This window comes from Malaclemys terrapin, chromosome 5, assembly GCF_027887155.1.
Source record: "Malaclemys terrapin pileata isolate rMalTer1 chromosome 5, rMalTer1.hap1, whole genome shotgun sequence".
Lineage (NCBI taxonomy): Eukaryota > Metazoa > Chordata > Testudines > Emydidae > Malaclemys > Malaclemys terrapin.
Window position 1 is genome coordinate 3,751,485 of NC_071509.1, and position 20,181 is coordinate 3,771,665.

General features: G+C 45.9%; 1 protein-coding gene across 8 annotated transcripts in view; it reads left to right on the forward strand.

Moving 5' to 3' along the window:
• The window catches only part of DYSF (dysferlin), a 289,365-nt gene that overhangs the window by 207,913 nt on the left and 61,271 nt on the right, over positions 1-20,181 (forward strand). For 5 of the 8 annotated variants that reach the window (XM_054030057.1, XM_054030060.1, XM_054030056.1 and 2 more), the window contains one exon: positions 10,335-10,397. The exons of the other annotated variants lie outside the window; for them this stretch is intronic. In XM_054030057.1, the coding sequence (XP_053886032.1) occupies positions 10,335-10,397 (63 nt within the window). The remainder of the gene's footprint in view (positions 1-10,334; positions 10,398-20,181) is intronic. 8 annotated transcript variants of the gene reach the window in all.

Genomic DNA, 20,181 nt, shown 5'->3' on the forward strand with positions numbered 1-20,181 from the left:
AATAGTAGCTGGTAGGAACTGCTTCAGTGGAAGAGGCAAGAGACCCAACAATTAATGGACTAACCTGCCCACAGAAAAAGGTTTCTTCCTGACCACCCATTAATTAGAGGTTGGGCTATGCCCTGAAGCAGGAGGGTTTCTATCCCTTCCAAAGCACTTGTTAATTATTTTTTTTAACATCTGCTATTTTACCTGGATATTTCTGTTATCCGTACAAATGTCCAGTCCTGCTAATCTCTTGGCTTCAGTGGTACGTTGTGGCAGAGAGTTCCCCAGGCTCATTATGAGATAAAGCATTTCCTTTGATCCATTTTTAAAGTTGCTGCCTTTCATTTTCCCTGGCCATCCTCTCAGTCTGGTGTTCTGAGACTGGGCAAACAGACGTACCCGGGCGATCCAAGCCACTTCACTAATTGCCCTCTTTCTCTTGTTAATGGAAATTCCTAAACTTTATTTTGCCGGCGGTTTATTATTCCAATGGCTGCCTTTGTGTGGGGAAAAAAATATTTCCTCTTATAAATGCTCTTTATTAGAGCAGCACGCTGAGAATCTTGCGGGCACGGAGACAAGGCTGCAGCTGCACTGGGAGTTTCTGCCCGGCACGCTAAGCAAGGCCTCTGTGCCAGTTCCTGTTGGCCCAGTTGCTCAAGTGCGCTGTTCTGCAGACCTTCCATTGCGAGGCACAGAGCTACAGGCAAGCCTCTTTCAGATCTAGATGGGTCACAGACCCTGGCCTCGGGGTAGGAGTGGAAAGCGTTAAGGAGTTGTGGCCCGGGCAAGTTACTATTCTCATTGCTGCCTGCAAAATGCGCCTGTCTCTCAGGCTGGTTCTAGAGCTCTCCATGGGGGGCCGCCTTCTCAGACTAGTGACTAAATGCTGCCGTTCGGCCCTCGCTGCACCAGAAGGGAGCAGCTGTAATCCCAGCGGAGGTCAGGAAGCACGGCCGAGGGAGAGGAACTCTGCTCCCTTTCCCCACTGATGAAGGCCTCCTAGAGGAGGAATCTCGCCTCATGGTAATTCTTCCTGGAGTCTTTAGTGTGGCGGGGGCTGGGCTCTCATCCTGGCCACCAGCGTAAAGACCCCTGCCAACCCCCAGTGCCTCCAGCAGCATGGATAGAGGCAAGAGTATCGGCGCCGCCGTCACTCACAGGTTGCTGCCCCGATAGAAACGCTCTCAGGGCCTGGGCGTGGAATCAGTGTTGCAGCCTCCTGGGTCATTTTCCGGGGGCAGTCTCTGAAATGTCCGGGGGTATCGGCCATTTTTTCCCCTTCATTTGTCTTGGGTTGGTAAGAATCTCCCCATGAGGGCAGAATGTCCCTTGAGGCATGGGTGGCTGCTGTCCATAAAGCCTGATTCTCCTGTCTGACCACAGACAACACACCTGTTGCCCATGTTATTCATATTTAAAGGAGCCCCCACCAAATTCATGGCTCCATTGTGGCAGGCCCTGCAGAGACGCACTGCGAGAGTCATCCCCTGTGCGGAACAGCTGACAATATCAACAGGGGAGGCAGACAAATAGGAAGAGAGAGGATTACAGTCCCCATTTTACAGATGTGGAATTGAGGCACGGAGGGATAAAGGCCCAGATCCTCAAAGGTTTCAGGCACTGAACTCCCATTGAGTTCAATGGAGGAGCCTAAATACCTTTGAGGGTCTGGCCCTAAGGGTACGTCTACACTACCGGATCGGCGGGTAGCGATCGATCTATCGGGGATCGATTTATCGCGTGTAGTGTAGACGCAATAAATTGATCCCCGATCGCTCTCCTGTCGACTGCTGAATTCCAGCTCGGGGAGAGGCGGAAGCAAAGTCGATGGGGGAGTGATGGCTGTCGATCCCGCGCCGCGAGGACGCGAAGTAAGTGATTCTAAGTTGATCTAAGATACGTCGACTTCAGCTACGCTATTCTCGAGCTGAAGTTGTGTATCTTAGATCGATCCCCCCCCCCCAAACCCCCAGTGTAGACTAGGCCTGAGTGACTTGTTGCAGGTCACACAGGGAGTCTATGAAGAGTTGGATGTTGAATCCAGATCTCCTGAGTTCCTGTCCACAAGACCAGCCTCCTCTTATCGGAGTTGCTGTCCCTTATGCCGACAGTGAACTCTGGCCCCTTGATTTTACGCTCATTATATTCTAGGCTGTGCAGAGCTGGATGAAATTGTTCAGAATTAATTTTTTTTTTGGTCTGAAAAATGGCCTTTTTTTCAAAAATGTCAGGAAGATTTTCAAACCTCTGTAATTTCTTCTGATTTTTTTTTTCAATGGGAAAAACAAAAAACAGTGTTGATTGTTAATTTCTGCTTCCCCTTTCTCACGCTATCCCCTCCCCATTCTTCTTTTTTGCTTTCTCCACTCTTCCCCCCCCCCATGTTGCTACTGAAAAATGGAGGGGAAGGGGGAGAAAAAAAAGGAGCAAAGGGCACCCCTAAACACTCAGAATCTTTTTAGTTATTTTGTTTGGAAAACTGAAAAATGTCATGCTGGGGTTTTAATTTGAATTGAAAAATCTGCATTTTTTTTTAAATTGAAAAAATGATTTTGTTCCCTGAAGCATATTTGCTATTTGTTGTGCAGCTCTATATGCATGCTCACATGTCTGCAATACGCTGGAGAGAGACAGAAACTGCAGTTAGACGTGCATGCGTATATAAATAGACATATACTTGGGATGGACATAGACAATAGGGATTTGATAGCTGCTTTCAACTATCTGAAAGGGGGGTTCCAAAGAGGATGGATCTAGACTGTTCTCAGTGGTAGCAGATGACAGAACAAGGAGCAATGGTCTCAAGTTGCAGTGGGGGAGGTTTAGGTTGGATTTTAGGAAACACTATTTCACTAGGAGGGTGGTGAAGCACTGGAATGGGTTCCCTAGGGAGGTGGTGGAATCCCCTTCCTTAGAGGTTTTTAAGGCCCGGCTTGACAAAGCCCTGGCTGGGATGATTTAGCTGGGGATTGGTTCTGCTTTGAGCAGAGGGTTGGACTAGATGACCTCCTGAGGTCCCTTCCAACCCTGGTATTCTATGATACCTACGAGCCCTGGTTTATTTTTAAAAGGTCACCACCAGCGTTGGGGGTGCAGTTAATGACAACTACAAACCCACACAATGTTAGGCACCAATCAGCGATTCAGGTTTCTAAGGCTATCTCTACACTGCAGCCACTGGCTGTGTTTGCCGCTCGAGCTGACATGCCTGATCTAGCTTGAATCGACCTAGCTCGGGTACGGGAGTGATACAGCAGCAGTGTGAGCTAGCACTGCTGGTAATTACCCAGGGTTCTGGACAGGCGCATCCAACCCATGTGGCTGCAACATCACTGCTCTGGGAACCCCGCTGGCCCAGGTACGTCTGCTCGAGCTGCGTGTAGATATACCCTCAAAGGTCCCATTCTGCTCACTGACGTCAATGGGAGTTTTGCCGTTGACTTCAGCAGCATCAGGCTCCATACCCGAATGCTCCCATTTTCGCCTGCCACTGAGCCATAGAAGCGATAAATAGTAATAATTGCACCCTCTAAGCGGGGGTTGCATCAGAGGCCTCTTCAGAAGCGTGTTTGATTTCCCCATCGCCACATGCCTTGTGCAGCTGTTTCCGCCAGTGTCATAGAATCACAGAATATCAGGGTTGGAAGGGACCTCAGGAGGTATCTAGTCCAACCCCCTGAATGTCAAGTGAATGGAAAATGCTGCTGAAGATGTGAAGTAAATGACAGCTGGAGGTTTGGAGCAATGCAGAATCAGGCCCTTGGCACGCACCAAGAGTGTGTGTGTATCTATTTAATTTGAGTCTATGCAGCCACTATCTCTGCTGATCTGTCTGTCAGCGCGGGGCTGCGTTTATTTTTTCCAGCTGATCTCTACCAAATCTCCAGAGCGTTAGGGCTGAAACAGCTGCTGGGAGACGGACACGCCGCATCAGACTACAGACCGTTTCTTCTCTAAGCCGACCCTGAAGCCTGCTCCTAATTAGGCTAATTTGGAGTGGGGCTGGAAGGCTCCGCTATTGTGTATACAGAATGCCCTGGCATCGCGCAACTGTTTAAATGGCAAAAATTAATCCTGTTTAGATGTGGTGGATCGTCATGGGCAAATAATTATTCTGTTTGCCGCACCCTGTCACCACTGGCGCCACAAGATCCACCCCTCCTCATCCCCCTCACCCCCCAGCATGCTATTCCAGCCAGGAACAGAGAGAACAAACATTAATTTTATTTAGGGCCAGAGAGCAGCAGGGGGTTGGGGGAGAGAAAAGAGGGATCGATAGTTAACTGCTTCGAACCTCGGCATTCGTCCAGCATTGCGGGGGGCTGCTACCGCATATGCAAACATAGCAAGGGGTCCGAACCCCAGCTCTGAACCCCTACAATGTTGGAGGAGTTCGAGGTCCAGGTTTGAATGCAGCAGTTCACATGTGAATCCTGGATCAAAACCCAGAGAAAGTTTGGTTCTGAATCCGGCCTCTGTGCCTCACTTTCTCCATTGGCTCAAGAAGAATAATACTTAACCACTCCTGCAGAGGCCATGAGCTCTTCAGATACAAGGGGTTAAGGTTATTACTGCACTAATCATGGGAAGGGATCCCCCGCAAAATGTAGAAGGTGTCTCCTCCGGTATCATCAAATCCTAAAGCTTAGTTGAGATTTGCCTGGTTTCTGGCTTCGTTGCAGAAGCTTCCCGCAAGCTCTGAATACGACCTTCATCTCCATTGCCTTCCATGGGAAGTGAGGACTCTCACTGCAGCACCTTGCAGAACTGGGTGATTCCTTGCCAGGATTTGGCCAGGAAATGCTGAAACCACAAAGGAAAACAGTCATTTCCATCCCAGCTGAGACCAGGGGGTCTATTAGTACATTTCATACAGGAACTTGATCTAGCACGACTTCCAGAGCAGACAGGCTCTGAAAAGCTCCTGGGCTTTGAGCTGCTGGTCTGAACCTGTTGTCGTTCACCATTACATGCGCTAATCAGAGACAGCCTCAATCTCCCAGCCCTAAAACCCTCCAGACTTTGGAGTGTTCCTGATCTAGTATCTATGTGTCTTAGGGTATAATCCGGCCACACATTGCCACAGCATTCAAGCTGTTTCCGTGTAAAATCAATAGAAATAACCAAGTCCCCCTTCCTGGAGTCTCCAGCTCTTCTCCCTGAGTAGTTCTCCAGCCTTAACTCGTCTCTAGGTTCCATGGGCCAGATTTTCGTCATTGGATTCTAATTTTTCACGTGCAATTGATCGTATGTGCACTGCAAGGGCCGTGTCCAGCTTAGCATGTGCTTAACGTGACCAGTTTAGCAGCATTAAAGGGAATGTGCTTTGTTTACATTAGACTTTTAGAAGGAGGTAGTCAAATTGTGTTAACCTTTAAATCCTTCTCTAGACAACTGTGTGGCCGGGTTGCATCGCTGATGGCCTGGGCTATACAGGAGGTCAGATTAGATCTGATTATGGTCCTTTCTGGCCTTGAATCTATGAGAATTTGGCACAGAGTGTCCAAAACATACCAATCAAAAGTTGTTTTTCTTTCATCTTTTTTTTTTTAACCCGACAACTTCCCTGTCTATGAGGCTGTGGGAATGATGGACTGTACAGAGCACATACCCATATTCCATGGATACTGTCTGTATAGGCATTATAGTCTATATAGGGCTTTGGCCTGTCTGATGAGGGAGCTGGATTCTTGTCCTGGCTCTGCCAGTAACCATGGTCAGATCACTTCACCTTTCAATGCTATAGGTTTCTCCACTTGTAAAATAGCGGTGATGATATTTGCCATCCTCTGTAAAGCACTTTGACATCCACAGAGTTCGATATGAGCTCAATATCCACAGAGCACCAACACCTTTGCTTTGCTTTTGCTTTGGGAGTTGTAAAAGTAAATCTTTCGTGCTTTTCTAACATTTTCCATTCCTGTGTCTTTACCTCTTTGTTTATTGCTCCTGAATGTCTATTTTAATCAAGAGCAAAACAACTGGCAGGACAATTACTGTTATTATTTTAGTACTGACTGTTTGCGCAAGGTTCACAAATTAAGACGATTCTGGCCCCAAAGATCTGTCAGTCTCTCGAAGGCATACGTAGAGACTATGGTGCGCCTCAAAGAACCCTGAGCAGGGAGTAGCTTAAAGTTTAAATTTTTATGTATATGTAAAAAGAAATTAAACCATTTAGTTATTCATTTCAATTTTATACATCCAGCAAAGGAAAAAAGTACTTGCCAGTGCTCTAGGCATGTCTTACAAGAATCAAAAACATGCTCCGTTGAACTACACCTTGCAAAAGACATCAACATTCCAGCATATCAATATGGTTGAGACATTTTTCACCCCACCCCTACAAAAAGGCAAACCTAGGCTGAAAATTGATAGCATTTGAGAAACTACTCACTACATCCATGAAACTCAAAGGCTTATCTCCATGCCTAACAAAGTAGTCGCTGTTACCCAGAGGAAATAACTATGTTCATGAAAAGATGGAAAGTTGAGGTATGCATAGACACCAAAATTGAGGAATGGGAGAACATATGGAGCGATTGTCTGTTCACCTCAATAAACAGGTTAATAAAAGAAAATTACATTAAAATTCTTTATCAAAGGCACCCAACTCCCCTTAAAATTAAAGAAATGTATGGTACAGGGACGGGCAAAATGATGTGGTGAAATAGGAGCATATATGGTGGGCCTGCCCCCAAATTAAGACATTTCAGAGAGTTGTTGGAGACTCCAGACAGGAGAATAATGATGTCAGCTGTCAGATAACCCCTTAGTGTTTTTGTTAAATTGTCCTAAAAACTCTGCATCTTATAAAAGCCCTAAAGAACTGATCACTCATCTCCTGGTTGCTGCTAGAACTGCCATAACAAGATGGTAGAAGAGGAGTGACTCCCCTAAATTTATTGACTGGTATCAAAAAGTGTGGGAAATTCTGGCACTAGAAAGATTAACTCATCAAGTCAGAGTTTTACAAAGGAGAAAGAAAAAAGCTAACTCCTGTACTGAGAAATCTGGTGGAACTTTTTGGAGTTTGCTGGAGGAATCGCTGTCACCAAATCGGGTAGTTTGAGAACATTCTTTGAATACTATGGGAGAGAGAACCCCCTTCAACAATAGTGAAACTCAGAATTAAGATATTAAAACAACGAAAATAGGAGGAAAAAGGAGAAAAGTGTAATATTGTGTAGAGTTTTGATAGGACAACTCATGACCAGGTTACGCAGCTAAATGTAAGAAAAACAGAAAGTTGGACCTAAACGTGAGATAATGAAAGGTCTCATCAGTTCAGCTTTAGGGAGTCCCATAGGCCAATTTATCATTTGTATTTATGTATGTACTAGGTTCATTTCTATTTACGGTAAGTTATAAAACAAGGGTTTCTGTTGTAAAAGACTGGATCTGGTAATAAATCAAATCAAGTGAAAAAATACACTTCACTGAAATCGCCTCAAATCCAGGAGACCAGCCATACTCTCTGAAAATAATAACAACAATCTCCTGTCGGCCAACCAACCTTCCAATTGTCACCCCAAAAAGCCCATGAAAATTGACCCTGCTATGCAAAAGTCCTGTGGAATTTAATGTGTGTGAAACAAATAAAGGACTATGGAAGCAATTCTAGTCCTATAGAATTTAATAGAAAATGACAACCTCTCTGTAGTTGGTCCCAAACTGCTTTGGGCATTTTTCTGTCTTGTCTTTGGCAAATGGAATCTTTACCCGGCCATGTATGGACTCCCCGTCTGCCTCACGCTTGCACACACGTGTGGAGGGGAGTGGACGCCAGCATTGCTCTGTACTGATTGTCCGATTGTGTTTGAAGCGAGGGAAAGGGTTATTTTTCTCCTCGTCTTGAGTGCATTGTGTATTCCTCAGCATGTCTCTAAGCCGTTTGCTCCCCTTCTTGCCAAGTCTGGTTTTGGTTCCTTGCACATCAGATTAATGTCATTCGGGAACAGGATCGCATTGTTGTCTTTGTTTTAAAAAATGGCCTCTGATGCTGCCGAGCTGAGGTGCACCCTTCTCTCTAGCAGGGTTGGGACAATCAGTTTGTTTAAAAAAAACGTGTGCAGAATGTGCCCATTGTTACCATGTACATAATGCATTAGAAATGTCGTGGTTAATAACGTAGAGCAAGAAATGCACTGCCTGAGACCCACAAGAAGGGTACTCTACTCCACCCAGGCTCTTCTGTAGGGTTCCTGAAAGCCACCTTGGCACCCAGTTACACTAAACCCTTCTGTGGATGCCCGTGGGCCCGAACTTTGACGAGGACTCAACACCCATATTTGTCAGCCGGGTTTTCCAGAAGAGCCCAGCGCCCATTTAGACACCTGGTAGAGCAGCCAGATTTCCAGCCCCCCGGCAGCTCTCGTTCTCCGTGGGCTCTTTTAAAAGTCACCTAGGTCCCTCAATGGGAGCTGAAATCTGCCCCCCTGGTGTGGGCACCGAGCCCGTTTGGAAATCTGAGCCCCATGGCGCTTTTCAGCTGAGACGCGCTCTGACCACCAGCCCAGCCAGGTGGAAAGGAGAATCTTGGCTCTCCTGGTGGAGCTGATGGATAACAGATCACAAGGCTCTCAGTCTGAGTTTAATCTGCCATAAACCTTCAGGGTACTTGTGGGGGATGGGCTGAAGTCAAAGCCCAAATCTGAGTCCCTGCGCACAGCATCGGTGATTTTCCAGCCGAGAACGGGGGGATGGGCTCCCTCTTTGTGCCCGACCCCTGAACAGCTCCAGATGCTCTGGAAGCCTGGATTTGGATCCAAACTTTGTGGCTTGAGCCCAGATAGTGGGATTCCACTCTAGAGTCTGGCTCTAGAATCAGCCTCCCCCCATGTGTCACAATTATGACAATCTGCCCCCCCTTTATAGCACCCTGGATGCTTCACTCCAGGGACGGTGAGGGGCCATCGGCAACGATACATAACTGGGTTGAAATTTGTCAAGTTCAGCTTGATGTTCACGTCAATACATGGTCTCTCGATGAGCCTCTCCCATTGCTTGTCCCACCGTTTCTCACCCCCAAAAGAAATGTGCAGTTCAGACATTTCCTTCTTTTGAGATGTTGGTCCAGTTTCAGGCTGCTGCATTAGCTGTGGTGAAGAGACAATCTAAACAACCAGCCAGACAGCTGTTTGTTGGCCAAGGACAAACAGCTCCGTTCAGCGCTTGTTTAGAACAGATCTGGCTTGTGAGTTTCCTAACCGCCTGTGCAAAAACACATTGGGCCAGATTCATTCCTGCTGACACCATTGGCCTCAGCAGTGAATGTAGCTCATTGCATTTCAGGTTCTGTGCATACATCCTGGAACTAGGGGTGCTGGGGGGCTGCCGCACCTCCTGACTTGAAGTGGTTTCCATCATATACAGGATTTACAATTTGGTTCAATGGCTCTCAGCACCCCCACTGTAAAAATTGTTCCAGCCCCCCTGGTTCTGTATGTTGACAGGGTGAGCTGCCATCTTGCTTTATGTGTGAGAAAGTATTTATAACATTTTCCAGCCTCATTCATGGCCTCTACATAGAATGAGTCTCAGTGCAGTTTCCAATGGACAGTCACACAAAACCCCACTACCACTGGCTCCCAATCTCAGCAGAGAAGCCAAGGCTACTGGGCCATGGAGTCCAAACTCTCGTCCCTCACACTCAGGCCTCATCTGTGCTAGAAATTTAGGTGACGTTAGAACACAAGCTCAAGGGGTCGTGTTAACTAACATGATGTTAACCACGAGTCAGCTCTCACATAGACAGGAACTGAGCCCTGTGTCAGCTGGTCAGGAGAACATACCAGGCCTCTGGAATCCTGGTGGTGACCGGAGACCTGACCAGTCCCCCTCCAAGCTGACAGCAAAGTTGTGTTTGACATGGTGTTCATCACGCTCCTCTGGGCCATGCTCTGATTTTCTTAGTGAAGACAAGGTAGCACATTGGTAAGGCAACCCTGGGGACACTTGGCCTGCAATTGTCTATGCTGTCCCTGATCCATGGGCGGAAACTTTCAGTCTCCAGAGCTGTCAATCTGTCTCTTTTCCCCAACACTAAATTCACTGAACACTGCCCAACCTCAACCCCCACAAACCCTTCCGTTTTTCTCAGATTTGGATTTTCCTGAACGTCTTAGCTTATCCTAAAAAAAGCTATGGAAATGATTACAGATCATGGTCCATATCCTCCCCTCACGCTGGCAGAGTCCAGTCTTGGGAGAATGTGGCTCTGTTATTCTGAAGGCTTTTGCATTGTTTTGATTCCTTAATTTTGTTCTAAAATTTGCTTTTGTCATTGTACGTTGAACTGTGTTTCCCTAACCCCGTTGCTAACCAGTCATTTTAATTTGTAGCTTGCAGAGGGCATGACCAGCTCCGCTCTAATTAACATGCCAGCTTCTCGGGCCGATCTCCATGTATGTATTGCTTCATTTCTAACTTACTTAAGTGGGTTGCCTGGTTTTCATAAAGACTATCATTTTTTTTTAAATCTCCAAAAATTGGACCAGGGCTTTTGGTAAAAGGTTCCTCTGATCTGCTAGAAAAGTGACGGTTTGTTGGTATGTTTATCTTTGGTCAATCGTTTGCCTTAAAGTCAAAGAAAATGAGGTGGGGTTAGGGAGGAAGACCAGAAAGTATCCTCCCTCCTATTCCGATTGTAAGTGCCCAGCTTTGCATGTTTTGGAGGGTTAGCCTTGTGAAGAAGAAAGGATATGGGTTTGAGTCCAAGATGTAGGATTAGGTGACCATTATCCAGATCCTGCATGGCAGTTCGTGATGCTCTAGATCTTATTTACCCAGTTCATTTGTCAAAGTGGTATGTTTTCTCATCATCTGCGGGAAGAGCTTATAAACTTATTCAGGCTGAAACCCGTCCCTGTTCAGAGGATTAGCAGGAGACCTAGGCATCATTTAAGCCCTCAACATTGGTCTTAAGTGGGATATAAGCTGTGTAGAGACAAGTGGTGCTGTACCTCTGCACTGGAGTGATTTTCAGCCTAAGTACTTTGAAGGCAGCAGCCTGTAGATAGGTTTTCAGGGCAATCTTGGTCCTCCGAGTCTAGAGGAGTGCTCTGAAGGCTAGAGCTGTATGGAGGGAGGACCCATGGTTGGTGTAAAATCATTCCGCCTCTTGCCCATTTATAACAAAGTGGAGTATCTTGTTCCCACCTTGAGTTTTGTGCAAAATTAAAAGTTTGGGTAGTTTTTGTTGCCAGACAGGGTGATAAAATTGTGTCCCTTGCTCTGTGTCGATAGCCACAAGGTGTAGCTTTGTAGATCTGCAGTGGGTTCTATGTCAGGACAAAATTCCACCTGCTTAGACCATGGTTGAATTTGACCCATAAACTATAGGACAATTTCTGCTTCTATTGAAGTCAACAGGAGCTGCCCATGTACCCCTGAAGTCAGAATTTAGCTGCATTGCTTTCCATTTCCCTAATTGGAATAGATCCAATTAATTCCTCCCCACCAACACTGCCCTCACCTGATTCGATATTTGTTCACGTATACAACAAAGAAAGGCCAAACCCAATGCCTTTGAAGAACGTAAGAACATAAGAACGGCCGTACCGGGTTAGACCAAAGGTCCATCTAGCCCCGTATCCTGTCTACCAGCAGTGGCCAATGCCAGGTGCCCCAGAGGGAGTGGACCAACAGGCAATTGAGAGAAATCAAGTGATCTCTCTCCTGCCATCCATCTCCATCCTCTGCCAAACAGAGGCTAGGGACACCATTCCTTACCCATCCTGGCTAATAGCTATTAATGGACTTAACCACCATGAATTTATCCAGTTCTCTTTTAAACGCTGTTATAGTCCTAGCCTTCAAACCTCCTCAGGTAAGGAGTTCCACAAGTTGACAGTGCGCTGCGTGAAGAAGAACTTCCTTGTATTTGTTTTCAACCTGCTGCCTATTAATTTCATTTGGTGACCCCTAGTTCTTGTATTATGGGAATAAGTAAATAACTTTTCCTTATCCACTTTCTCCACATCACTCATGATTTTATATACCTCTGTCATATCCCCCCTTAGTCTCCTCTTTTCCAAGCTGAAGAGTCCTAGCCTTTTTAATCTCTCCTCATATGGGACTCGTTCCAAACCCCTAATCATTTTAGTTGCCCTTCTCTGAACCTTTTCTAGTGCCAGTATATCATTTTTTAGATGAGGAGACCACATCTGTATGCAGTATTTGAGATGTGGGCGTACCATCGATTTATATAAGGGCAATAATATATTCTCAGTCTTATTCTCTATCCCCTTTTTAATGATCCCTAACATCCTGTTTGCTTTTTTGACCACCTCTGCACACTGCGCGGACATCTTCAGAGAACTATCCACGATGACTCCAAGATCTTTTTCCTGACTTGTTGTAGCTAAATTAGCCCCCATCATATTGTATGTATAGTTGGGGTTATTTTTTCCAATGTGCATTACTTTACATTTATCCACATTAAATTTCATTTGCCATTTTTTGCCCAATCACTTAGTTTTGTGAGATCTTTTTGAAGTTCATCACAGTCTGCTTTGGTCTTAACTATCTTGAGCAGTTTAGTATCATCTGCAAACTTTGCCACCTCACTGTTTACCCCTTTCTCCAGATCATTTATAAATAAGTTGAATAGGATTGGTCTGAGGACTGACCCTTGGGGAACACCACTAGTTACCCCTCTCCATTCTGAGAATTTACCATTAATTCCTACCCTTTGTTCCCGGTCTTTTAACCAGTTCTCAATCCATGAAAGGACCTTCCCTTTTATCCCATGACAACTTACTTTACTTAAGAGCCTTTGGTGAGGGACCTTGTCAAAGGCTTTCTGGAAATCTAAGTATACTATGTCCACTGGATCCCCCTTGTCCACATGTTTGTTGACCCCTTCAAAGAACTCTAATAGAATCTGAGTCTGTATCTAAACTTCGTGTTTCTCTGGGATTAGGCACAATAAATCCCCTTGGATTTGATAAGGCTAGGTTGAAATTCTACTGCTAAAAGAGACCGAGATGGGCTTCCGCAGGCTGTACTGAACAGGTAGTTGATGGCGTATGTTACATTTGTTTCACTGTAGGTTCTTGTAGCTGCTGCGGCTTTTTGCAAGGAAAATCCCCGCAGTGGCATCTCTACAGATATGGTACAATGTGCCATGTACATTGTGTTCACAGCTCCTTTACATAGACCCATCTGTCCTGTTGAATGAACACAGTTACCTTTAAAACCCAAGATATTTTTTATGCCCAGAAAATGTGTCTTTCCCCCAAAGTGGTTTCCCTTCTCCATGCAGAAAGGAGAATGGGTGGCTTTGCTGGGATTTAGAATATGGAAACAAAGGTCCATAAATAGCCTTTCCCTCCCCCGTTAGTCAGCATCTTTAATTTAGGTGAATATGTTTTCGTTTTAGTTCAAGTAAAATTTTGAAAAGAAAAAAAAAAAGCTGCAAGTCGTTAATTTAAAATAAAAGCCACAGAATATTAGGCTGCAATAAACCGATTCCCGTGCCCTGTGCTGGAATCCTACAAGAATGTGATTAAATATAATAAACCTCACGATCTAAAGACCTGCTGACGCCTCTCGGGGAAACCCTTGGAACCCATTCTGTTTTCCAAGCCGCACCGCTGACACCCCATGCATTTGACCCTCCTTGTCTCCTTGTTCTTTATTGCGAAGGATCTTTGCATGAAAACAGGACCTTTTGTTGCTTAGGAATGGGGCGTAGAGGCTGCAGCTGCAAAAATTTAGGTTAAATATTTGGAAAAACTTTTATGGCCAAAAATTCCACATGTGCAATGCCTCTGAAGTCCACAGGCCCCCACCGGATCTCACTGGGATTGGATTTGGCCATGTGGCCCGGGAAGACAGTGAGACAAGATGAGACAGGAGGCTGTGGATATGCCACCAGTGGCAATCCAAGGTTTAAGACTAGTGTACCCACCTCTTAGGACATGTCCACATGGGGTTTTTACCACAGATTCATAGATCCCAAGTCCATTCTGATCATCTGGTTGGACCTCCTGTATAGCACAGGCCAGAGACCTGCCGCAAAATAATTCCTGCAGCAGAGCTTTTGGGAAGAAAAAATTGTCAATGATGGAGAATCCACCATGGTACCACCCTTGGTACATTGTTCTTCTGTTCTCCCTGCAGCGGCGCCTTTCCGATACGGATGCCCAAGCTAGCATGTGGCTATGGAACATTTAAAATGCAGTGATGGGGCTAGACCAAGTAATCTACCAATCAGAACACTTGACAGCTGTGTCCCTATCTCCTGCCTACCCCTAATATACTGCAGCCAATAGAACTGTTGCATGCAGATTAGTTGTAGAGGAAAAGTGATGTCTCAATGAGTCCATTTAAGAGTTCCACGAGCTGTGGACTTGGTCCTATCCATAGGCTGTATAAAGCATAACAGTTACGTACAACAATCAGTAGTAATTTAGCTTAATTACAATTTAATTTCTTCAAGTGTGTGCACACATAAGATTCCAGTGAATTTTAACTACATGGAAAGTTTGAAGAATCTGTGTTACTCAGTTATTAAGATAATTTGGGACAAAGGGGAGATGCAAAATGTGTTAAAGGACCCCTTTTAAAATTGTATTTGCTAAACTAGTTAACAGATTTATTTGTAATGTCTCAGAACATTAATTATGTTTTCAAAGATAAGTGCTGGATATTCTGTATTTGTCATACATAAAGCAGGGATTCAGCCTTCGGGTAGTGCACACCTCAATTCAACCTTCACTATGGAGTTGCAACTAGCACCTCCATAATGATAATCCCCATCCCTCAGGAAACTCCAATATTTCAACATTTGCCTGGTGAAATTCTCAGATTTATTTGTTGTTTGCAGCTATATGTAATTTTTACCATTGAATACTCTGACATCTGTAAGTGTTCATTGCAGATATTCACGTACTTATTATTATGTTCAATTATTATTAGTATTGCAACAGTGCCCAGAAACACCCCACCCTTGACTGAGACATTGTTGTCCAAGGGTCTGTACACACCTTGTTGGTAGACACAGTTTCTGCCCCAAAGATCTTAAACTCTTGCAACTTGTGCTGTTTGGCTAGTTATTGTGCTACTGCTTCTGTTCCCTGACTGGATCATTTATGCAACTAACTAGCAGAGAAAGTAGCAAATTTTACAACCCAGTAGCTTTTGACCACTGTTCATCTCAATGCTTGCTCTTTATGAGTTCTCACACCAGCTGTGCTGGGAGCCTGTGCCCCACTTAACCCCTCAGAAAAGGACTTGAGTGATAAGAGAGTCCGTGTGCTCATCTGTGCTGCACAGTGGTGAATTTCCCCCACGAAGGGAGATACAAACAGAAGTGATGGGCTGGGTGCAGGAATCACTGGGTGACCGTCTCTGGGCTGTGCTATGCAGGAGGTCAGACCAGATGATCATAGTGGTTCCTTTTGGCCATACAATCTATGAATTGTCATCTAGTGTAAAATATCAGGGGCTGCTAATCCCATTGGAAATGTCTGTTGGCTCTGAATTCACAGACGCACACTCCTAATACACTGTACAATACTTTCCTTTCAGTGCTGACAATCCTGAGCCCCGTTCCCTCTCGCTGATTTCAGTGGGGGTGCTGAGGGGAAGGATTTCAAAGGCACAAAAGATAGCTAGGTACCCGATTCTCACGGAAAGTCTCCAGTTTCCATTTGTGCCTTAAATTCTCCCCCATGCACCTTGCAGGATTGGACCCAGAGAGAAGAGCATTTGTTTGTTTTCTTGAATGGGCCTGGTTCTCCATTCTCCATTTTGGCACCGGTATAGCTCTATTGACGTCAGTGGAGTTATCCCAGTTTGCACTGGTGTAGGTGAGTTAAAAATGAGGCCCAATGGACCTTCAAGGAAACACATAGGAACATAAGAGCGGCTAGACTGGGTCAGACCAAAGGTCCATCTAGTCCAGTATCCTGTCTACCAACAGTGGCCAATGCCAGGTGCCCCAGAGGGAACGAACAGAACAGGGAATCATCAAGTGATCCATCCCCTTTCTCCCATTCCCAGCTTCTGGCAAACAGAGGCTAGGGACACCATCCCTGCCCAGCCTGGCTAATAGCCATTGACGGACCTATCCTCCATGAATTTATCTAGTTCTTTTTTTAACCCAGTTATAGTCTTGGCCACAACATCCTCTGGCAAAGAGTTCCACAGGTTGACTGTGTGCTGTGTGAAAAAAAAACTTCCTTTTGTTTGTTTTAAACCTGCTGCCTATTAATTTCATTGAGTGACCCCTAGTTCTTGTGTTACAAGAAGGAGTAAATAGCACTTCCTTATTTACTTTCTCCACACCAGACATGATTTTATAGATCTCAGTCATATCCCCCCTTAATGGTCTTTTTTCCAAGCTGAAAAGTCCCAGTCTTATTAATCTCTCCTCATATGGAAGCCGTTCCATACCCCTAATCATTTTTGTTGCCCTTCTATGAACGTTTTCCAATTCCAGTATATCTTTTTTGAGATGGAGCGACCAGATCTGCACGTAATATTCAAGATGTAGGCATAACATGGATTTATAGAGAGGTGAGCTGTAAAGAACATGTATCCAGAGCAGGTCAGATTGAGAGGAAGGGTAGTTTTGTGGATAAGGCACTGGATTGGGATTCAGGAGATCTGAGTTCGGATCCTGCCTCTTTCACACACTGCCTGTTTGATCTCAGGGAACATCTATACCACAGCTGTGCAGCGTGATTCCCATGAGATGTATATATGCTAGTGCCTAAAAATAGCAGTGTGACTGTAGTGGCTCAGGCTAGGCAACCAAATATGTGCCTAGAGTCTCCGATGGGCTCGTGCTGCTGTGTCCACCCTGCTAATTTCAGGCGCTATCGTGTGTACGTCTATGCGAACCGGGAGTCACACCCATAGTCTCTCTGTGCCTTGCGTCCCCCGCGTAGAATGTGCCTGACAGTGCTTCCTTTCTGCCCACCTTGGTCTGTTTAGATTATTAGGTGTTTGGGGCCCGATCTGTCTCTCACTGTGCGCTTACCGCAATGCGATGCTGAACTTGGTTGGGGCCTCTAAGCGCTACTGTAATGTAAAATAATCACGATAATTTGGAGCAGGAGGAGCGATCCCACGCTATTTCTCCAAATCGTTACAAGGCTTTTTATTTTGTTGGCTAGCTGTGTCCTTAGTTGTAACAAATACAAATAACTCATCCAATGACAAGCTAGCGAGGAGAACATGGGCCAAAAAAAAAGAAGAGTTGAAATCTGTAAACTATTTGGAATAATTGGTTATTTGCTGTGTTTGCTACTTCCAAATCAGAGCACATATTTTACGGCTTATCCTGTTACTATTAGCTGGACGAGCTGTCGGGATCAAATATCTGCAGCTGAAACTGATAGCTGATATCCCGCTCTGAAACAAAGGCCAGCCCTCCCTCTCAGCATTCCTGTGGTCGCTCCCTCGAGCATCGTGCACATCCCAGTCCATTGTGCCACTTTGGCAGAGGACGCGGAGCGGTGCTAGAGAATAATGGAATCTGGAGGGAAACGCGGTGGAGGCTCCAATGCTCTGGGTCGGTTTGTAGAGCAGGCGACTGCAGTCCAGTTCCTTAGGGGACGTATTATGACGTGTAAGCGGTCAGTGCTATGTGCGAGCCTGGGTGCTTTATGCTTCTGGGCAGGCTCACAAACTCCATCAAAGCTGTGTGGTCCAACGGAGCAGGCACAGCTCGGTTTCTGGCTCTATCACTTTCGTGGTGTGTCCTCAGAGAAGCCCCTTTCCCGCTCTCGCCTTCGGTTTCCCCTCCCACTTTTCTGGTTGTAAGCACACATGTGCAGCCCAAAGCAACCCTAATGTGGGGGGCAGAACAGGACAATATTGACCCCTGTGCACATTGTAAACACGGGGCCCCTGGCCTAGCTGACTTCTGGAGAGAAGCTGTTAAAACAAACAAAAGGAAGTTTAATAGGCAGCAGGTTGAAAATAAACAAAAGGAAGTATTTCTTCCACATAACACACGGTCAACCTGTGGAACTCTTTGCCAGAGGATGTTGTGAAGGCCAAAACTATAACAGCGTTCAAAAAAGGAACTAGGTACGTTCCTGGAAGATAGATCCATCAATGGATATTAGCCAGGATGGGCAGGGATGGTGTCCCTAGCCTCTGTTTGCCAGAAGCTGGGAATGGGTGACAGGGGCTGGATCACTTGATGATTTCCTGTTCTGTTCATTCCCTCTGGGGCACCTGGCACTGGCCACTGTTGGTAGACAGGACACTGGGCTAGATGGACCTTTGGTCTGACCCAGTCTAGCCCCTCTTATGGCTGTTCTTATGTTCTTTCCCTCATCTATTTCCAAATGTTTGCCTTATTTAGATCCGAACAAATATCCATTTTGTCCCAATTTGGGCAAGAAAGCAAAAAATTCAAGGTGGAGAACTAATGACACAGTGGGGAAGAAGAAATGCTGCCTGAAATTCCCGGAGATGATCATTTCACAGCTCTAGCCTTAAATAATTTGGGGGCTGGTCAAAGGAGACTCCTGTGACGGGTTGCACCCCTTCAAGATGCCACTTGGTGTGCTGAGATACCACTGAGCCTGCCTGTTCTGCCAGCCTAGGCCCCCTTTGCCCTGTCTTGCTGAGCCAGACTCTTAAGCCTCCTCTAGCACACATGCAGGCAGGGCCACGCCCCACTGCAGAATGACACAGACACTGAGATCAGCTCTGGGAAGTCTCAGCTTAAGGGACTTGCCCCAGCACTCAGGTGCCCACCTCCCTTGGGGTGCAGACCCAAAGGGATATTGTATTGTGCTGTATAGAAAAATCTGCACAGTGCAAACTCATAAATTCGCCCCCTCCCTCAATGTGGAGGAAGATATGCACAACTTCTTGCCCCACCCCCCCAGTTAGAAAGTACAGAAACTAGGCGTAATAATAAACTAAACAAATGTTATTAACTATAAAAGGCAGGTTTTAAGTGACTAAAGGGGTAGCAAACAGAACAAAGCAGATTGCTGAGCAAATAAAACAAAACACGCAAACTAAGCATGATTCACTAAAGAAACAGGTTACAAAAGGTAATTTCTCACCCTCAATGTTGAATTAGGCCGGATGCAGAGTTTCTGTAGCTCAGAGTTCCAGTTATTTCTTCTTATAGACTGAACCCCTGTCTCAGTTTGGACTCACCCCCGCCTTTCCCTTCAGGTTAGTCTCTTTTGTCCCTCCAGGTTCTTTCAGCAGTCCTTCTTCTTGGGTAGGCCATGGAGGAGAGTTTTGTACCAGGTGGCAGGACCACCTGACCTAGTAGTGTCACAGCTAGTCCCAGGAGGACTCTCAGGAAGGAGAGAGATGAGTATCTTCACAGTCGTGATGTTTCTTCCTAATGGGCCATCAGCCCTGTCTGGCGTTTTCATTGTTGTATCTGAAGGGCTAGTTGGGGGTGACACCCAAAGTAGCACATTTGAAATACAGATACATGGTCAATATTCCTAACTTCAGATACAGAAATGATTCAGGCATACAAATGGGATAATCACATTCGGTAAACCATAACCGTTCCAATGGTACCTTACATGAGCCATAGGGCATAAAGTACATTTCAGTAATGTCATATCCATATCACATCACAACTCCGACCCTCCCGCCACACTTTTTTCACTGCCTGAAGACGGATAAACAGGATTTTCCTCCTCGTTAATTCTGCACCCTCCCGTCCATGCTGCTGGTGTGTGCTGCTGTATGTACAGCACTCGCATTGCTTCATTTTCCTAAAGGATCCACCAAGGTGATATGAGAACGGGTGGAATGACCCTGTAACAGGGGGCTGGCCCTTTAAGGACAAGCACAGGTCCATCATAGGCCTATAATGACTGCAGCCTAGAATGGAGGTGGGGACAGCAAGGAATTCTGGGATAAGGGGGCAGGGCTATAAAAAGGAACACTTCCCTTCCATAGACACCTGGAGGGAGCAGATGCCAGCCACCCTGTTACAAGCCCCAATACACTTGTGTTGTGTGCGGTGCATGATCGGCCAGAAGGGAAACCGATGGGAACAGGTGACAGGCAGCTGCCCGTCTTCTGGCTGCCTCTTCGCTGCTCCGATGGGAACTGTGGGAATTGTCTGGGATCAGGGGTCTGGTCCATGGGCCAGATTCATCACTGGTGTAACTCTGTTGACATCATGCCCTGTCCCAGCAGTGGCTGTAACCTCCTGCCCTGACATTTTTCTCTGCACAG